The sequence below is a fragment of the Macrosteles quadrilineatus genome, unplaced genomic scaffold (genome assembly GCF_028750875.1).
Source record: "Macrosteles quadrilineatus isolate MER2022 unplaced genomic scaffold, UCM_ALF_1.0 Scaffold_28__1_contigs__length_1566739, whole genome shotgun sequence".
Classification (NCBI taxonomy): domain Eukaryota; kingdom Metazoa; phylum Arthropoda; class Insecta; order Hemiptera; family Cicadellidae; genus Macrosteles; species Macrosteles quadrilineatus.
Window position 1 is genome coordinate 274,759 of NW_026542621.1, and position 21,998 is coordinate 296,756.

Below are 21,998 nucleotides of genomic sequence, written 5' to 3' on the forward strand. Positions count from 1 at the left end.
ATGGAATAACGGAGTTTCAAGTTCAGATATAACTTTTGTCTTTCAACACTACTTTTAATAACACGCTATAAGTTTATAACATGAACAGTATTGTGGAAATTGTACAACATTTTAAATTGATACTATTATAGACCATATAGGTTTTGAAGTATTTTTCTTTTTTTGTCTTTACTTCAGCCCCCAGTCTTTCATTGTCGTTGAATATGATTCGCTTTGTCTTTGTACTCAAAGATACATTGTGTTGTGCCATTGATATGTTTTTAAAAGTTTAAATTAACCCCAAAGTTATTGTATTAGTTGGAATAAAGTTTACCAGTTGTGTTAAATTATCTTGTAGAATTGTTGCTTCATAAATAAACAGGTTTAGTTCTTAAAAATGCTTAACCTAATTTGAAAAGACAAACAGATTTGCACGTGTATTCTCTACTAACATTCCACGGGCGTTGCACATAAAACTAGTTGCGGGTCATTGCAGCTTATGGGAGTGAACAGTGAACAGGTTAGTCTGAAAAACCTATCTCGTAAGACGAGTGTGGCCACGGCCAAACTCTTCCACGTGCGTCGCACGTGAAAACCAATCTCGCTGGTTAAAAATTACAAGTGTGGCCCCGGCCTTAGTAATATAATAGGTATATCTTAAATGTTTTTCTTTTTCTTGACATAATCCTGTTAGGAGTAAAATGTTTCAATAATGTAGGGTGATTTTTAATAGAAAACCATGAATGTTGGATACTATCCATCTCTTTATAGTAATCTCAATATATCAAAATAAAAAATAATTTAATACAATCCTGAGGAAAAAAACAGCAAAAATACTGGTAACCGCACCGATTTTGTAATGAGAATCGAGGTATAAAATCATGTACCATACCGACCTTTAATATTTCTGTAGAGCATACCCCTAATAATCCCTCATTAAGTTAAAACATTGGGTGATTCCTGATTCATAAATGTATTAAAGTTGAATACATAAATAATTGCAAGAAAAATCAATAATTTGGGTTTAAATATTTAAGTATTTATCATAACACAAATTGAATGCATTTAAATTTTCTAAAAAGATGTTCCATGCAACACATTTTGAAAATCATAGGTCTAATGTAAAAAATATAGATTTTATCTTTAACCTATGTTCCCAAGGGTGTTAACAACTAATCAATGTCCCAAAAGTCATTAAATCAAGGTTTATACTAAACAAATGGTTCTGTGCATAAACCTCTTAGGTTGAGAACTCCAATATTAGAACAAATATTACGTTAAATTAGTGATGGGCCGATTCCAGAATTGGTCATTTCCGATACCGATTCCGATTCCAAAACTTTGGTTTTGATTCTTGATTCCGCACTCGTTACATACAAATTAATTTAATAAGGATCAACCATTGACTATACATATACTCTTGAAATGTGTTTAGGGTCAAAAGTCAATCATATTTTACACTATGATCAGCAAGTTATCAAGCTCTTTAGCTGCTCATGAAATGAACATCAAGCCTATCGTGAGTTAGAAAATGTGAGTTATACTAGTGCCATTGACTATATACACTTTGTGTGTATTATATTCAATGTAGGGATGGTCAAGTCTCGAAATTTCGGGAAATTTTCGGGAAATTTTAAATCTCGTTACACGAGACGAGATTTCTTTTTGGCCGAGGTTTTTATCGAGACAATAAAAAAAAAAAAAAAAAAAAAAAAAAAAAAAATTAAAAACGCCTGCAGAAAGTCAATGCAATACCCGCAATACAGGAGCGTGTTGTAGTTGTGTTTCCTTTGCGAAGGCGTTCTTATTTAATTAATTCTTTAAATGTATATATTACTTTAATTATTTTAATAATATGCCTATTACTTTAATAACATTTGAGAAGTTTTGTTAAGTGTAAGCAGTGTGAGGAATGCTTTATTACTACAAAAAGTCAAAACAAGTAACTATTTTATAAAAATTAATATTGCTTTTATTTTATGATTTATTTTATTTTAGGATAAGTTGAACTCTATCCTAACTGATATCACTATGTTTCCTTATCGTAGGCATTTTTAATAAGTTAGGCGTGATTAATAAAAAATTGTATGCTGATGTTTTTTAATAAAAGATTGTAAATATTCTTGCCTATTATCATTATTTTTGTATTTAAACAGTCATCTAACAATGTTACAAAATCAGGTAAAAATTTTGAACGTGCATTTCCCGTTGTGTATGAGAAGGGAAATCCCGTCTCGATCTCGTCTCGAAATTTTATGAGAAATAAAAAATCTCGTCTCGTCTCGTCTCGAACTAAAAATCCAATCTCGTCCATCCCTAATTCAATGCTTGTACCATCTGGCCAATCTGGCAACATCGTCCTCGATCTGACAACATGGTGACAAGTGATAAGCCTCTATAATTTAACTAGTGTTCTACCAGTTGTCAATGTAACACGTAATTCATTGTGAAATGCAAGGGCACACCCCATTTTTGGATTATACAACGATTAAGGATGTGAGCTAATCAACTTGGAATTATTTATATTAGCCGACTTTTGAGTATTCCAAATAAACTAAGATGTGCCACTCTTTACAACCTGCAACTTCAGTCGAGTGCAATGAAGTGAAGTAGGCCTATCGAGGTATTTAGAATCAGATTTAGCCCATTCCTATATAAAATGTACAAAAGAAACATACCTTGTCTGGTTCTTCAGAATCCTCCCAAGCAATCTTGAACAAGTTTTTGACTTCTTCCGCAAGACCTAGAAACACAAGAAATCAATAAGTAAATCAATAATATTTGAAAGGAAGAAACTGTTACTTAGAAAACCAGATAAATGAGAGTCATTCTATTTTATTAGACTTTAAAAGATTTAAGTCCGATTAAATTGATTTGACATTACTTTAATATGCCAAAATTTAACAATCCACATAATACTCCAAATAAAATTTTCAGTACAACTATTAATTGCTTGTAAATTTGTGTTGGTCTAGATATAAACTCTCCGAGCCTCAGGTTACCAACTGTCTAAAAATGTTTAATGTAAAAATAAATAGTCAATTGTAAAATATTATAATTTTTTTAATAACTTTATTTCAAGATAACTGACCTATCCTGGCTCCACTGTTGGCAGCAAAGTATATCCTTGGGACTTTGAGTTTTCTGGCGTATTCTGAGGCGAGGTTGAACACAATATCTTCCTTAGGACCAAAAGATCCGATGAGGAATGTGATGTCGTTAGAAATGAGGATCAAGTCTCGACCCTCAGGGTATTCCGGAGTGTTTAAGGTCAACCTCCAGGCTACCATACCCACCTGGAACACAAAACTGCTTAGCAAAAAGTTTAAAATATAGCATACATTACATTTTACTATAACTCTTAAACGTACTGCAATTTTGTACAATGATACTGGTCTATCGTAAAGAATTAAATTTTCCTTCATCAGCTAAAGACTTATCTTAAGATGTATACTTACATTATTTTCTCCTGGTAACCTCTTTTGCTCCACCAAACTCATCTGTCCATCTTCACCAATTTCAAGAACCAGTTCGATACAATCCATCACAGATATTGGCTTCACGATTGCCTCTACAACAGACAAATTAGTTATAGACCTTCAACAATAACAGTAAATGTATGCTAAGCAAATTGATAAGAGAACACACTTTTTTTTAAGAGGTTGGCAGCCTCTTTCAGTTCTTTTGTGTATGTGTGTGGAACGTATCGCACAAAACAAAGGGTGAGCCGGCAAGTACAAAAATGAGCTGTACTGATAAATTTTATGACACCAGGACGTGAACTCACCACATCACTGTCTTAGTTTCACAGTCTGTCTTGCTACCGCCTGAGCTACTGGCCCAACAAACATTACAAAGATCAGTGCTGGCTAATAGTTACAAATAAGATACTTGTTCAAGAAAGACAATTTACCACTAGGTCTCTCGTCAATGTACTCTTGCCACAATCTCTCAGTGACTTGTCTGAACATGTCTGGCAGATCGTAGACGTAGGTGGTGCCTTGGCTCTGGGCCTGGAATCTCTTCTGTTGTAGATAGTCCTTGGTAAGGTAGGGAGTGGAAACAGGCATACCATGCATAGACCCTTGCTTGGCTCCCATACTCTCCAGACGGATCTGTCCAGATTTAAATTAGGTAAGTGTAATGATTTGTTTTTCTACACTGATTGCTTGAAAAAAATCAGGCTTAGTAACACACACCCTGGCATTTGTACAATGATAGGGATAATGATTTTTTTGCAAATTTCAACTAAAAATAGGAATAAACTGTAACAATCAAAAACAGAATTCCGTTGGAAATTTAATTTTTTTTTACTTGAGGTCTATTAATAAAGTAATACAGTAGAACCCCCCATGTCCGACCTCGGGATTACCGACTCCTTGGGATATCTGACCTCATGTCCGACCGTCTACTTGTTTCCTGGCTGGTAACGCAGTCTGGTCCACAGTTGAATTGCACCAAATATGAAATTTACTAACAGTTATCACTGATGTGTTTACTTGTTGTTGGTTTTTATTTATCAGTATTTTGTTTGTCATTATTACCGTCTGCAAGAATGTTTACTCGAGATTTTTAAAACAAACCCCATCTGCCCGGGAGTAAATATCCTGACCTGTCCCAACCTAGAATAAACCCATCCGTCCCTAAAATTTTAAATTGCCTGGTGGATTTTTGACTGAAATAACTGAAATATTTTCCCGTATTTTTATGCTGATAAATGATCAACAACAGTAAACACTGACCAAGACACATGAAATTATCCTCTTAAAAATCAAATTGATCTTGGCTGGTTGAAATGTACATAACAAGAATATAATAAGATCCAAGAGTAAAACATACTTGATTGACAGCTGTTTTGTTGATTTAAAGAGTATACAATGAAGGATACATAACTCAAACTGAAGCTAAAATAAATTACAAGAAGTTGCTTTGGCAACTAAAATAAGACCCATTTTAAAATTTTAATTTTAAAAACTTTTTTTAAAAGCCCATTGATCAAATCAGCTGGATTCAGTTTCAAACCATCGAAAGCTTTTGACTCTTATCGAAAGATAGAACCGGCAACATTCTAGTTAGTAGGCTTGTTGTTGTACTTACCACACCAGTCTTGGGATCGGTGACTTCCTTGTAAAGACTGATGTCGAGGTAGTATCCGGAGTCATTAGCCAGACAAAGTCGAACATTGGATGTCTTGGCGTTGGGTGAAGGCCTAATGGTCATTCGCAGCTCAGCCTGAAGAACACGCAGTTTCCACAGCCTGGGTCCATACCTCATAACCATGCTGGTGACACTCTCCTCAATCTGTAAGCAAAAACAATAATACATCAACTGTTTCATTAACATTGTCGCAGTTACTGATTGCCGATTGATAATCCCATTTAATTACAAATCCCTGATTGTAATTACTATTATAGGAAACAATTTTGTACTATAATACAAACACTTTTCATTTTCAAGTGGGGTTGGGTATGGATGAATAAAGAGGCATATGGAAAAAGCTAATTCACAGTAAAATTGTAGCATACCATCAGTCAGAAGGCTCCCAAATTGTTGTTTTAAAAACATCACATTTCATTTGAGGAAATCAAAATTGAAGCAGCCCAACGTCAAGTCACGCTTACGCAACCATGGCAACTTGTTAAATGTGAATTAAGGGAAGCCCAAAAAACAATGGAATAGAAAAGAATACTGATTTTTTTTGTTGTTATCTTATACCCTTTTAGGAGAGCTGTTACTATCCTTTATGTATTATTTTACACTGTTTTATGGGTTATCTAATGTTTTATAGGTTTACAAAATAATTGTTTTCAACTACGAGAGGATCAATTTATAATTTAAGCCGTGCATAATATAGATCAATGACCTAAAATTAAATTATAGTGCAATATTGCATTTTAATGTAAAATTGCAAATTATACAGTTCGAATTCTGATATTTCTCCTGGTCCCTAGTATTTCAATGCTATCAATGTTAAAAATAATTGCAGTAAATTCCAAATTATATTTTTGATTAAATGCTTTTTCCTAAAAACATAAAATTATATTTTTGATGATTCAAAGTCCAAACACGGAAAAAGACAATCAAAAGGCAAACCGGACAAGGAATTCCCGAAAAAAAACTTTGAATCATCTACAAGGGAAGTGGTGCAAGTCTAAATATAGCTTCAAGATCGTACCCACCCCTTCCCCCGCCCTTCTTGACTCACTGTGGCCCGAGAGCTCCTTTTGAGGTCATTTCCCAAACCTACTATTGTTTTGCCTTTCTAGTGTTTCTATTCTGCCTTTTTGAAACACTAAATCTATTGCCTACGCAACAGTACAGTAGTAGATTTTTCTACTGTAAAACAGTACTTTAAAACCAAAACTCTAATAAGCGGAACTATTAAACAGTTTGTTGTAAAATTGCCTTCATACATACAACGGCTGTAAACTATTATGGCGACGCAACACCCCTAGGACTAGGAACTGAGAAACCGTTCCATTAGAAAATGGAACCAACACATCACTAGTGTGAATAATATTGCATTTAAGTGGTTTAGTCCTATATGATTACCTTGGATGGATCCATGATAACAGTTGGAACAAAGTTGAGGAAGATATGGTTACAGTCAGTGCGACGGGCGAATGGATGACTGAAGGCAACCTCTAGCTCATCCATTGCCTCCAGGAGAACTCTTTCTCCTTCGTTCTGCAGATACTCGAAACTGGCTTCTTTAGTGATGAGATCTGAGTGTCGGATGATGGAGCGGATGAAGAATCTGAAATCTGTGACAGCCTGTCCCTTAGCAACCTGTAACATCAAATCCAAGTTTGAGTGATATGTCATGGCCTAGAGGGGTTTACCATTGATTATATAATTCACTACGGATGTAAGGCATAATGCATTAGTCTGTAACGTGAACAAGATAGGCAGTGATTTAATTGCCGATTGGCGAGTACAATTAATTACAAGCCGTTGTCACCTTTACATTCATGACGGAAAATTACTTTTTGTTAACCTTTCTTCTCACTTCTTTTTTGTAAGTATTGAGCTTGTTTCAACATTTGAAGTGACAAGATGACTGGCCTAAAGTTTAATTTATTGATAAAAATTCAAAATGTCTAATGTTTTTGCTTTTGCTGAAGAGCGTGAGCCATTCCCATAGTTTTAAGGACTAGTGCTAGACACAACAGATGGTAACTATGTGGTTTTCGTCCACGCACTATGCATTGTTTTGTTTCTTAAGGCTGGTTGTCCTGCAAGTATATAGTCACTGTTTTTTTATAGTGAGAGTAAAACCAAAAAGTCTAAACTTTAAAATGTTATTTGATCAATGTGGTTTATTATTGACAATCACCTTGGCTTTTCCCAGGTAAAGGTACATCTTCCTGTTGGAAGTGGGAAGAGCCTCCAAATCATAAGTCCTCATTCTGTTGAGTTCCAGTTGGAAGGCCATGCCAGGTTCTAGATGTCTGTAGATGCGGTCTTCCACAAAGTTGTCACAGTTACGGAATGTAAACAGCTTAGGGAACTGGCGCCTGTGGGAAAGAATAAACTACTAACCAACTGTAATATTTTACTGTTGTAACTAACTGTGAACTATCAGTATAATACTGTCCAAACAAATTTAGGAGTTAAAATTAAATGAAATGAAATGAAAATGTGCTTTATTGTACAATTTAGAACATAAATACATTTTTACACAGACACATAAAAACAATGGTTAATAACCGTCTGTTTTGTTGGCACTAGAGTTGTTCCATTACTTAAGATTAGAATAGTAGGCCTATTGAGCACTAAAAAGATTTATTAATATTTCTGAAATAAAGACGAGAAAAGATATAAGAGAGAACGAAATATTATTACATAAGTGATAAAAAACAAAAACATACTGATCCTAACTTATCTGTAGACGAGTTTCATATACAATTATTTAGGTTCAAAAGTTAAATTAGGTCACTATCTCCCATCTATACTTCCAAGCGTTTTCTAGATAACTAGCTAAAGCTCGCCAATTCCTCCCATTTATAAATTGATGATATTCTATTTCGTTTAAAAAAGGTTTTCCCAGCCACAAATGTCTTATGTGTTTTAAAATCGGACAAAGTGCAATAAAATGATAGACTGTTTCATTTTCATTTAGGTTACATAAAGAACATCTATAATTTTGATTGAGCCAAGGCTTGTAGTTCAGGTTGATAAGCTCTAATCTTGCTTTAAGAATCCACGAAATGGTACGAGTATTGTTGAGTTTGAGGGGACTCTTATCTCCAAGTTCAAGGTCGAGCGTGAGTAACTGGCTGTGATGGACGGAGGTGCGCGCTTGACCAACACACTCCCCCCTCCACCTACAACGTAGCCCCTCCGATACCGACCTCAACTGTTCGCTAAGCTCCGCTAAATCATCATTTTGAAAATTAATATTTATATTAAATTGTTGTCCCAGAAGCTTCCATTCTTTACTCCAAAATACATTCCTTGAAATAATTTGTTTAGCTAAAATTTTGGGCAATCTTCCCGCTGGTAACGTTAAACATTTCAATAAATAATTTAGATTTACATTCAAAGTATAAAAGTATAACTTTTCACAGCATGTTTCCAAATATAATGCATAATTTGGTGTGTTAAAAGGTAAAGAGAATAATTTTTTGAGAAATATTTTTTGAACAGATTCTATTTGATCGCTTTCTATACATCCCCACACCTGAGCTCCGTAGCAGATTGTAGCTCGCACTACCGCTTCGAAACAACACATTTTAGAACTTAGCGGTACTTTTGGGTTTTTAAATAAAGCACTCCAGACTGAATTAACAGCAAATTGACCTATTCTGGCTTTTTCTTTGAAATGATTACTCCATGAAAGGGAACTTGTAAACGTGATTCCTAAATATTTGTACTCATTTACTACCTCAATAATTTTACCCATATACCACCATTTGTCGCTCGTCTTCAATTTCCCACCATTTCTAAAAACAATAATCTTTGATTTATTTAAATTTACAGTTAAATTCCATGTCCCACAGTAGGTTTCTAAATTTTTTTATCATGTGCTGCAGCCCGGTACTAGTTGGAGACAGAAGAATAATGTCATCAGCGTAAAGCAACATATTTATTTTCGATCCACCAAAATGGCATCCACCTCCTACCGCCTCCGGCAGGTCATTGATAAATAAACTGAATAAAGTCGGTGAGAGATTGCAGCCTTGCCTCAGACCTGTGTTAGTTTCGAAACTGTCAGTTACACCTCCTTCACACCACACACTCGAACTGGTGTTGTTGTAGTAGTTTTTTAATACATTCAGCATGCGCGTCGATAATCCCAAACTTGACAGTTTAAAAAACATTGATTTTCGATCGATTGTATCAAAAGCCGCACTAAAGTCAACAAAAAACGCATAAAGTTTCCCCCCTTTTTGTGATAGACGTAACTTAACCATACAAGCCAGATTAAAAATGTTATCAATGGTGGAGTAACCTTTCCTAAAACCCGCTTGGAATTCCGTTAATATTTCATTTTCTTGAACCCACGTTTGTATTCTATTGTTTATGAGACTTGTGAAAATTTTGGCCACGCTATCAATAAAAGATAATCCACGGTAGTTTTCAACTAAATCGAGGTCTCCTTTTTTGTGTAGAGGGAAAATAATTGAGGTTTTGAAATATTTTGGAACAATTTCACTTTTTAAAATTTTGTTGTAGATCATTAATAAAATAAACAAAAAATTTTCGGGTGCATTTTTGAAAAATTCATAAGGAATTCTATCTGGCCCCGGGGCCTTATCACACTTTAATGTTTTCAAAATATTCTTCAGTTCAGCAAGAGTGAAGTCACTATCTAATCGGCAGTTATCTATAAGCGGTTCCGCATAGCTGATCGCACCTGCTCTGATTGGGGGATTCAATAAATTCCTAAAATGTGTTATCCATCTTTCAGGCGATATTTCTCCCACAACATTACTACCTTTCTTTTTTAATGTGTTCATGGACCGCCAAAAAGATTTACTGTCACATTTTATATTACTTAAATCAAATATAACTTTATCATAATAAGACCTTTTCTTTATAACACACAATGTCTTATAAATATTTGACTGTTTTATATAATCGAGTTTGACTATCTTTGAATTTGTTTTCCTATATAGGTTTTAGCCTGAACATTCTTTTTCTTTCAGCTAAGCATTTGTAGTCAAACCATGGCTGCTTATTTCCTACTTTATTTTTTCCTACGACATTGTTTTGTTTGTGTTCAGACGACCTTAAGATACACTCCATTAACTCATTCACATTGTCCTGGTTGTTATTTGAGATTTTAACTTGCACTAAGTTCAGCTTAATACGTTCATTGTAATTTAAACAATCATTGGTGGACCATTTTAATTTAGGTAATAAAGGTAATAGCTTCCCTTCATTCTGTCCCTCTGCACCTGGGCTCACAGCAATTAAACTAACTTCACAAGGGAGATGGTCAGACCCCGGGTATGGCACAACTTTAAAATCACTAACCATGGATAAACAGTTTACAGATACCAATGCATAATCAATAACTGAAGAACCCACTGACCCTATAAACGTGTACTCCCCGTCCTTATCACTTCTGGATCTCCCATTCAAAATAATAAATCCCATGTTGTCCATAACATCTAGAATCTTACGCCCTCTCACATTAACTGTCTTATCTTAGGAGTTAACAAAGAGTTGATTATTTCCATAAGCTTCATTGGGATTCATTTCTCCACAAGTGGGCAGACAAAGTAAGGGAAACTTAATTTCAATCACAATAAAATAAGTATGATCATTTCTTTGTACAGTGACACAGATTATGAAATCATTATTTACATACAGAATAAATATTTAAGAGACAGGAGAACAAATATTTGTTTGTCCTACATAACACTACTCAAAAGGCAATCGTGTACTAATAGAACACGGAAAATTAAAATAAAACCGAAACTATAACCTATTTATAACCGAATATAACCTATTTAAATAATAGGTTGTAAATCATATACATTTGATAAGAATTCCAAAGTGAAATTACTTGTTTAGAGCGAGGAATGTAATTCTTCTGATTGATCTTTGCTTGAGCTCCTCCAAATGTTGGGCACAGAAATCTCCAAACATCTTGGATAGTTTAGAGTCCTCCATGTCTCCATTGTCCTTGACTGCAATGCACAGGATATGGATTGGTTCAACCTGCAGACAAGAGAGCAACCACACTTGTATAACTTGATCTACCTATGAGAGCAACACTCAGGTTCTACTGTACAACCAGGCAGTTAATTCATTTACTTATTTATTGAGATTCGGATATCAATTGGAAAATGTCAGGATGCAACAATTTTCTGATAAGATTTCAACCGAGGGCTTTTATTACAGGAGTAAACATTGGAAAAACTGCTTTTATTTGAGAGGGAGATATTAGACCATGAATTCCCAAGATAATATTGCAAATATATTGCAGTTATATACTAAAAAGTAAAAAGAAAACCCAAATAAAATGTGTTTGTAAAAGCATGTTAGGGCTAAATTCCTTTTAGTAATATCAATATCTGTCAATAAAATATAGTTAAGACGTCAATAGTTAGGATGTCACGTAAAGTGTAAGGGTTTTTACAGTGAAACAAACCAAATATTTCTTGCTAGTACGCAAAATTAATTTAATAAAAGATATTTACAAATGATTAAACAATGCAATCAACTCAAATCTAAACTTAGGCAACAGGAAAGAAGGTAGCTGATGGACATATGGTAACAAATGGTTAAGTTGATGTCAGATCTGGGAGGTTTTACAGCATGCTTACGAGAGTTTGTTGTTACAATAAAAATAATGTTCAATAACATTTTCAGATTAATATGTAGCCCTCATATTTTACTCCTTTTCCTCAATTTTGTGTAAAGTGTTTGTATTTTAATAATATTTTTTCTCACAATTATTGTTTCTAAAAGCGTTGAAAATTGTAAGGCAATATAAATATCATGATAAAAATTGTGTTGACTCTAATACCATTCGACAACAATGGTGTAGATGAAGAACAATTGATTATTGTTTTATGTTTTTAATATTGTCATGTACCTGGGCAGTAAAGATATATGACTTAAGACGGGTTTTTTCAAGCTAAACTATAACTTACTCCAATTAATTAACCTAATAAAGGATCCAAACAAAATGCTAATAAAGTGATTTTCTGTTGTGTAAAAGTGTTATTTAATGCTACACTAAACTATTGTTAAACACTTTTCATATTCAGTAAGTTTCAATTAATATGGGAGATAATCTTAAATATTACATAGAAACATCTATTTATGAGACAGAGAAAACTGTTGCATCCATCACAATATAAATGCCTAACTCCTAACTAACCCTAACAGTGAGTAACATAGACTACATTAATCCAGATATCTACCTTACTACTTTGCTGCGGGACTGAAGAAATGCCAGGGAGTGTCTCTCTGATAATATTGTTGTTTGGCTCTTCATTTTGTTGAATCATCGGTATTAAAAGCTTAGACACCCGCAGTTTTCCTTTTTTGTTTAAATGGATTCCGTTCTTGGCAAAGTGCCTTCGCTTGAGTATATCTAGATCTAGGACTCTGACGTTGGGGAGTCTCTCACTCAACTCTTTTAAATAGGCATTCAAGAGGCGAATGTTGCAGTTGAGGGGATCGTCTTCTTTCAGATCTACTCTGGTCGGGACAGTCACAACTATTGTGTCACTCTTGGGGAAACTAGTCACAATGTGTTCCATCTTCTCAAACAGAGATTTGAACTGACCGAGTCTTGTGGCATCTGCCCCAGCGATAATGACGATCGTATCGGCCTCTGATTTGTCTCTGCTTGTCGTGTCTTTTACGACTTCAAAAATCCCAGCCCCGGCTTTTACGACTCCACTCACTTTGTGTTTCGGTCCTAATCTATCACTCAATATAAGAGACACTCCTCTACCTAGACTATCGCTCAGAACGAGGGTATTTTTGACAATGTATTGTTTTACAATTTTCCCGTCCTGTGTGACGACTCCTGACAGATGTGCAATATTTTGTGCCAAATCATGTGATTCCATTATCAAATCAGATCCGTGAGAATGTCCCTTCAAAATATTGCAATGATTGATGGGCTAAGGCTGAGCAGATACCAGAGAAATACAAATGTGTCCATTTACTTATGAAATATGAATCTACAGAAAGGGACCCACTCGATTGAGTTGTTAATTGAAAAAAAAATCGGCAAATACTGTTAAACCAGATGGCAACACAGTACGCCTTGGGTCCAGTATCGACTCAGCCTACTGATTTTTGGACTTCTATTTTGAAGTAATGGACAGCCAATTTGAACCGAGATTCATACTCCTTAAGTATTACAATATATAAAAACTATGGCTATGTTTTCATTGTAAAATACATGTATAATTACTAACAATATATGACGGTTTTATAAGTTGAAAATTGCGTACCTAATTAATGGTAGGTAGTTTTTTTAAGACTAACTAGTGCGATTAGGTTCGTAATGAAACAAAAGGAGTAAATTCACATTTATAATTATTTAGGATATTGCCAAAGAACAACAGTTCCAATTGTTGAATAGAAAATATTTCAATGCAGATGGTTTGGTTGAATCTTGAAAGAGTAATTGAGTTGTAAGAAAAAATGTGTAATGAAGGAAAACAGTGCTCAAGAACTTGTATTACTGTATATCCCACAACTAGAATAATAGTAGGGCTTAACTGTTGACTGGATTCTCAAGCAATGTACAAACAAATTGCATACTTGCTATGAGAGTCTAGAAAATGTTATTCAAGCAAAGAAGTATTTGAGTTATACAAGTAAGAATGTTGATTATTATGTTCCTGGTCTTAATTTCATAGTAACTTTGCATTCAGCTTATTAATATTATTTTTCTTTTCTTTTCTTCCCCGACACATTTAACATGAGGAATGATATGTTATATATTTATATACAACACACACAGTTTAATCACTAATGTGGTTAAAACATTTTTGATCGTTAAAAATTAAAATATCATGTTCTGCATGATCAACTGAATGTCTGGGAAATTCTAGGCCATAATGTTAATTATTGGAAAACATCCAGTAAGATTACCAATAACTTAGTTGGTTTTTCTTTTAATTTTTAGGTGATTTTTAAGGATAATTTAAAAATTTGCTATCATGTACAGCTTCAGCTAATAGTACTAAATACATGTCTACAAAAAAGACAATTCTTTAATAATGGTAAAAAATGTTTTAAGAGAAGTTACACGAGTTCTATTTGTTTTATTTTTGTTACTATTACAACAAAAACACTATTATTACAACTAAAACGTAAGAAAAAGCTTATACATAGGTTATAGTACAAACAAGAGGAAACTTACTTTTATCATGACTCGATTCTCTGTACCTTAAATACAATCATAAAGTAAATATTTTTTTATTAAAATTGATTGCATAACAAACACAAGCAGATACAGATTTAAATTTTTGTAACAATTTAACGAGCAATCACTGAATCTAAATCATAAACAAGGAATAATAAAAATAAAAATAGCTTTCCTGTTTGAAATTTTGTTTTGAAAAAAAAACTGTAGGTAGTTAAACTAAAAGTTGGACATGACTTACCTGGATGTTTTCGTCTACTGCTGGCTTAACATCAGCTGAGAGTGAAACATTGATGGACGTACTCATGTTCTGAGATTCACTTCCACTTTCAACAGCTTCTAGAATCTTTGGCGATACGACACTTGGGTTTGCAAAGTCCTGCAAGAAATAAACATTTTTCACAGCTCTGTTGTTAACTATCCAATTAATTGATTGTTTAATTCATATTTAACATCTACATAAAAACTGTAGAGGTATATTTAAACAAATGAAACCCCATTTTAGGTTAAATTAGGTTATTTTCAAACTTAAAATAGTATAAAAGTATGTCACAACAAATCACTCAAACTAGTACATCATTCAATGAATAAAATAATCTATAACCAAAATACTTTTCATTTATTACATATCTATAAATTTGAGTTATAGGCTAGCTGAATTTAATTTATATAGAATTGTTTGAAAAGGGAGAAAATTTCAGCTGGCTTACCTGAGAAAATTAGAGACCTAGGGCAAAAGTAAAAAAACAAAACATTACACTAATATAAAAAATAAATACCGGTGTTAAGTTTTTTTTTATCTATTAGCCTCTGGACTAATTTTCTTAGGTACGCTAGCTGAACTCTAAACTAGGGATGGACGGGTCCCGAAATTTCGGGAATTTTTCGGGAAAAAAATATTCCCGATTATCGGGACGGGATTACATTTGATTCGGGAATTTTTCGGGACGGGATTTGGTCTGATCGCCGGCGATTTTGCCGCTTCGCGAGTGCCGATGACGCCGCTATTGCGAGCGATAGGTCCGCGAACGCAGGAGACGAAGTCGTTTCGACGGTTGCGCCGTGACCGCGGAGTCATAACAACGATTGTGCCGTGACCGCGGAGTCATACCGACGATCACGCCGTGACCACGGAGTCATACCGACGATCACGCCGTGACCACGGAGTCATACCGACGATCGCGCCGTGACCGCGGAGTCATACCGACGATCGCGCCATGACCGCAGAGTCATACCGACGATCACGCCGTGACCGCGGAGTCATACCGACGATCACCCCGTGACCGCGGAGTCATACCGACGATCACCCCGTGACCGCGGTGTCATACCGACGATCATGCCGTGACCCCGGAGTCATACCGACGATCGCGCCGTGACCGCGGAGTCATACCGACGATCGCGCCGTGACCGCGGAGTCATACCGACGATCACGCCGTGACCGCGGAGTCATACCGACGATCACGCCGTGACCGCGGAGTCATACCGACGATCACGCCGTGACCGGGGAGTTATACCGACGATCGCGCCGTGACCACGGAGTCTTACCGACGATCGCGCCGTGACCGTGAGTCATACCGACGATCACGCCGTGGCCGTGAGTCATACCGACGATCGCGCCGTGGCCGTGAGTCATACCGACGATCGCGCCGTGGCCGTGAGTCATACCGACGATCGGGCCGTGGCCGTGAGTCATACCGACGATCGCGCCGTGGCCGTGAGTCATACTGACGATCATGCCGTGACCGTGAGTCATACCGACGATCGCGCCGTGGCCGTGAGTCATACCGACGATCACGCCGTGACCGCGGAGTCATACCGACGATCGCGCCGTGACCGTGAGTCATACCGCGAGTCACAAGTTTCTGTAGGTACCTGAAAAATTGTTACCCATTTTTTGGTTTTATAGATCAGTGCCACAAACGGGAAAGATTGATTTCGTATGCCTTTTTTGGTAACTGCAATACTCAAGACTTTCTTTTTATGCACAGAAAAAAATCCCGTCCCGTCCCGAAAATCGGGAAGGAAATAAAAATCCTGTCCCGTCCCGTCCCGAACTAAAAATTCAATCCCGTCCATCCCTACTCTAAACATTTAAAAATTATTTATAACCAGCAACTTGGTTTTTCCTTAAAATGTAACTATTTATGATATCTGGTTTGTTGTTGTAGAATTTCCCGTATACAGAGTAGATGCTGGCTAAAACCACACAATACAAATTCACTAGTATTTTTCTCTAGATGAATATCATACCTCAAGTAGATCTAGGATTTCATCAGCGTAGTTTTCAAACTGTTGGAAAGATTCAAATGCTGCCATGCAGCCAGTTCTCTGGAAGCTGTGCAGAATGGTTGGTCCTAGAGTCTCCAGGGTATCTGCACTTCCAGCCAAAGCCACAATGTTCTCTTTCAATGCATCAGAGTGCTTTTGTCTATAACGATAATTATAGTCACTATTTACTGACAAAGGTGCAATAAACTAAATTAATTTACAAGAATTATACCCAAACAAAATCGTAAATCAACTTAATTTGCAATGCTTGTCAAAGGGTGATAAACAAAAATAAGAATGATCAGCAAAATTGGTAATTATGACAAATTGACTATAGTGCATTTACAAACTAGGGGTGGGCGAGTACTCGACCTTCGAGTAATTACTCGAGTTTTTTCAAATACTCGACCTCGAGTCGAGTAGTAATTACTACTCGAAAAGTCGAGTCGAGTAGTTATAAATATTGCCACTTCACGATTTTCTACACCCATATTTAATAAATTATATTTTGTTTTGTGTTGATGCTTTATTTAATCCCCATTCCTACAAAAACAACTATCTAACCTCATATAGGTTAGACCAGCGTAAACCAAATGTTCAACAAACACCCATCGTCATTCAGCAGAGCTAGCAAGAGGACTACTAACAGAAACAGACTTTCACTATCCTACAACAGTCAACAATACGTCTCGATAACGATACAGTAAGTTGAAATAAAGCATTGAATGAATCTATCGAATTGCAATAGTCGATAGTCAACAAGGGATTCTCGAGACTAGTATAACAATGGCAGACGATTCTTGAAGATATTATAAAGTACAGTATCAGATTTAGTTTGAACTGCCATAAAAATATTTTAAACCAAAATATAGAAATAACAAAATATTTTATACCAAAATATAGAAATACAACAAATAAAAATAACCTGTTGTAGCATAATATTTTTTCACATTAATCGGTATTGGTGTTTAGTTTTACAAACCGATAAGTTACTACAAGGAACATCGATGCATCTGAATGACGCAATCTCATTGGGTCTTGGCAGAAAGAAAGAAAAGATCAGTTCCACTTTAAACTCAGTGTTGCCAGATGGACGATAATTGTTGTACTTTTACAACTGTGGTATTGGCGTAAACAAACTATAAGTATAATTTATTTTCTAATCAGTTTACATAAACATGATTAAAATTAGTCAAACTATAAATTTTTTTACGAAATAAAAGCTATAGCTAGCAATTTTGTGATAATTTTACCGACATTCACCATAATGGTGTAATGATAAATATGGCAACGTCAGCCCTGCAAAACAGCTGTTTGATGGGAAAACAAAGCAGAAGCAGAATGAGCAGACTGACTAGAGAGGAGAGAGAGAGAGAGCAGATATGGTGACAGCTGGGCTGGCGTAACAACAAAACAATGGATTGGAGTGATTGAAGTTATGTCAATTGTCTTGTCAGTTTTGAATGTTTTTACTTTCAAGTGAATTTGTAACTTAAAATAAAATGGATTTTGTTAGTGCAAGTTTAATAGAAAGTAAAATAAACATATTCTGTTTGTGATTTTGATTGTGCAATTTTCAATCTGGTGGCAGAAACATGACAACGACAGTTTGAATTGTAACTTAACCTAGAAAATGTGAGTTTATAAAGAAAGGCCAAATAGGCTATACCGGGCTACAGTGAAATGTGTTTTATTTTAAATTAAGTGTTTAATGTGGGATTTTATTTCGAGATAATAGGCCTACTATGTTTTTGTTTGATATTTTCAGTCTGTCAGAGACAGTGACTTGATCATTTTTATAAATGTATACTGAGTGAAGAGGATAGCCCTAGTACCCATAACCTTCAAACTTAAGAGAGATGAAGTGCTTATCCAATAGTGATTATTTTTAAATACCTAATTGCATATTGATGTTTTTAACTTGTGATACAATATGTAGTTTGATATTAGTTTTCTGTTTTATAAATAAATTCATTTTTATAAATTCTGTTTCTTATTTGAATAGAAATTAATTCTTAAAGTTACCTTATTAAGTTAGTTATTTAGGTTGATTATCATGTTAGTGAGGAGGAATTAAAGGCAAGGAAAAATAAAACACACAAGAACAAGTGATGTGTAGGCCTAAATAATTTAATGCTGCAACCAACAAGTAGTCTAGGCCAAATTTTGTATTAGGCCTAAGGTAGGAGGTACTAATAATTAGTAACCATATAACTTAGAAAATTTGGTATAAGTACTTAAACTACCTATTTAGGCCTAGGCAGGGTTTAGGCTAGGATGAAATTTGTTTCAGCAAAATGCTGCAAACTCTCTGCAAAGACAAAAACTAAGTTAGGCTAACTTAACTGTAGAAAAAATATTATTCAATAACTTAGGCATTTAAAACAAAAAATTCCAGTAGGCTAATATTACATTTGTTTGAACGTTACATATTTAAATTTTATTTGTAGAAAATTTGCCATAGACCTAGCCTGCAAAACAATGTAAGTTAAACTTAGCATTTTTAAGTTGTGAAAAGCAAGATGCTAAAAATACTACCGCAGCTTAAACCCTGGGCCTAGGCCTACTTAACGCGCAACTACTCGACTCGACTCGATACTCGAGTTTTTACTCAAATACTCGACTCGACTCGACTCGAATTGAAAAATCACTACTCGCCCACCCCTATTACAAACCAACTTAAAATGTCTCGTAAATGTGATTTAAACAAGTGTAAATTCAGAAAAGTTCTTAACAAAATGTTGTGTTCACTATTGTCAACATCAAAGTAAACCTGTTAAACGAGCCAACGTGTTTCTTAGTAAAAGTATCGATAAATATCAGAGTAAATTTCACTACAGTACTCCCATAGTTAGGATAGTGACTTTTGAAGTGTTTGAGTCATAGAAGAGAAGAAAAAGAGTTATTGCAATATGCCATTGACTATACACAGAATAGACTTCCCAAGTAATGTAAAAATTTGAAGCCAAGAAAATAGATGTTCAGGACCATCTTACTAGAAGGTACTAGTGTATCGAGTTAAATATTAATTGAAATCAATGCGTTATCATAGCAAACAGGTGATTGATTTATCATTTGACACAGAATATTGTCATTAGCTGGTAGACCATCTCAACAGATTGCACAAAGTTTTTTGGGATTCACATTTTACATTATATGGGAAATCTATTTTAAGTATAGTCAATGTATATGCCTACCAAAAACTTATTAAAAATTTAATACCAATCTTTATTAAAATTTGAAACATTTTGATTTGATACTATGCCAAATGGTTTTAATTTAGTAGATATGAAAACACTAATTACTGTTTAAGAAGTAGGAAAGGTTATATTATGACCGGCTCAACATAATGGTTAGGGAAAGGCAATAGTGAAAGCAAAAAGGCTACGAAGAAACCTTTATTATAAGTTTTTGAAAGAGAATATGTATGTCTTGCACTAAGTAGTTAAATATATTAATAAAAAGGTGTGTAAAAAAATACCAACCTATTCGGATGAGAGCTCGGTAGTAGGAACTGGAAATGTATAAGAGGAATTTCTCCTGACAGTTCTAGATGTTGTAGACATGTCAAGTCGTATGAGATGTAGACCCTCCGAACATAAACCTATGAGTAAAAAATGGTCTTATGCTGAGAAAAATACTCGTAATAAAGTAATTAAAAACATTTAAACATTCTATGTTAATTCAGTTACCACAGTTATTACACCACTAAAATGTGGATGGGAAAAGTCCATCAACTCAACCTTAAGCACTATTACTTTCCAACCACACTTTGCATATGTAACTTAAAATATCTTTGTTTAACATGTAAGTATGTAATATCTAAATATCTTTACTTGAAAATTAATTTCTTTACCTCAAGAGCAGCGTTACAGACAGCGCGGTTTGTGTGGTAGAAGAAATCATGCAGGATGTCAAAGATAGAAGTCTCGGATTGAATGAGTTTTTGGAGATTCTCTGGATGGAAGTCATGTCCGTACATGTCTACGGCTGAGAGGAAGATAGATTCCATCTGGTTGTGCCTTAACTCGTAGGCCGGTTGGTGGGCGGCAATAAGTACCTGTCAAAAAAAAATATTAAAAATAAATGCTTGTGAAAAACTAGTTTTATAAAACAAATTTTGCAATAGGATATTTTCAGTTAAAAACATATTAAGTAAAAAATTGTCTAAACTTAACTGAAAGTAAAACCAGCTGTGTTTTGTGCTCTGTCTTAAAATATAAGCCTAACAGAGTCAAAAAGCTAATTGGATTCCGAAAAATTAGAAATGAATGTTAAGAGAGTTATTTTACCTGTCTGGCACGGAGGGCCACTCGGGAGTGTTCACTGCGGTTGAGAGATGTCAACTCATTGAGAGTAGCAGCGAGCTCATCAGTCAGGCCCGGCTCATTAGACCACAGATGATCTATCAGCATTGTTACCAACATGTTCTTTTTGGCTACCTGAATAATAAGAAGAGGAAAGTTATGTTATTGTATGAGGGGAATATTGATATGTAAATTTCAATTCATAAGCATAAGAAATCAAAAACTTGTTTATTGTTGTAATATTACATCTAGACTTTCCTAATGTTGGTTTATGTTTCAGTGCGTTTCTTTTACAACTCATAGTATACCCCAGATTTACTTTGTTATGCATTTGAAAATGTTTATGAACCCCTAAAAAATAACTGTACATTTTATTTTGTAAACATATAAAAAAGTAACGATTATTTATTACTGTTTAAAACTAATCCTCAAGCCATTATGATGTACGAAAATAGGCTTCATAGAGGTATTCAAAGTTACAGCTTACCTGAGAGTGTGAGAAGATGATGGAAGCTACGGCAGAAGCATCATCTTTGTACTTCTCTTGAACGGCTGCAACACACTTGTCGTAGCTTCCTGGAATCAAAGGATCGTAATGTTAGTAGACTATTGGAGGAAACCTCCATGTAAAATATCCAACCTCATAACAAACTAACCATTGCCAGAGATGTCAATGAAGGCCACAGAAACTTTTCAAATTTATGTAACATTCTGGGGTTTTGTGTAAAATAGTTGGACATTTTTGTTAAAATAGACTGTTGTTAACTAAACTAAACTTACTTTACAACTGTATTTATGTTATTCTTTGATTTAAAACTTGGGTTTTTAAGTTGTAATTAGTGTGTATTTAAGTCAATTTATTGTGATTTTTTTATTCATACAAAACATATAAACTTGTGTGTTACATGAACAAGTGATTTTTTTATTGTTTTTCATTTTCACGCAGTTTATTTTGTTTCGTTTGTTTCATTCAATTTTGGGTTTTATTTTAGATTTCAAGGTGTCAAATTCATAATTATTATTCACATTCACTTACAAAAAAAGTATTGGCAATTAAGATGATTACTGATTTAAAATAATAAATTACGCTGAAT

The 21,998-nt window shown here is 34.8% G+C and overlaps 1 protein-coding gene across 5 annotated transcripts in view; it reads right to left on the minus strand.

The window, feature by feature from the left end:
• The window catches only part of LOC129005621 (acetyl-CoA carboxylase-like), a 118,526-nt gene that overhangs the window by 21,190 nt on the left and 75,338 nt on the right, over positions 1-21,998 (minus strand). For all 5 annotated transcript variants that reach the window (XM_054434573.1, XM_054434576.1, XM_054434574.1 and 2 more), the window contains 14 exons: positions 21,392-21,480; positions 20,890-21,039; positions 20,454-20,657; positions 20,083-20,201; positions 16,580-16,757; positions 14,571-14,708; positions 10,997-11,151; positions 7,316-7,496; positions 6,532-6,768; positions 5,077-5,280; positions 3,893-4,094; positions 3,438-3,550; positions 3,071-3,275; positions 2,658-2,722 (listed from right to left, as the gene is read on the minus strand). In XM_054434573.1, the coding sequence (XP_054290548.1) occupies positions 2,658-2,722; positions 3,071-3,275; positions 3,438-3,550; positions 3,893-4,094; positions 5,077-5,280; positions 6,532-6,768; positions 7,316-7,496; positions 10,997-11,151; positions 14,571-14,708; positions 16,580-16,757; positions 20,083-20,201; positions 20,454-20,657; positions 20,890-21,039; positions 21,392-21,480 (2,240 nt within the window). The remainder of the gene's footprint in view (positions 1-2,657; positions 2,723-3,070; positions 3,276-3,437; positions 3,551-3,892; positions 4,095-5,076; positions 5,281-6,531; positions 6,769-7,315; positions 7,497-10,996; positions 11,152-14,570; positions 14,709-16,579; positions 16,758-20,082; positions 20,202-20,453; positions 20,658-20,889; positions 21,040-21,391; positions 21,481-21,998) is intronic.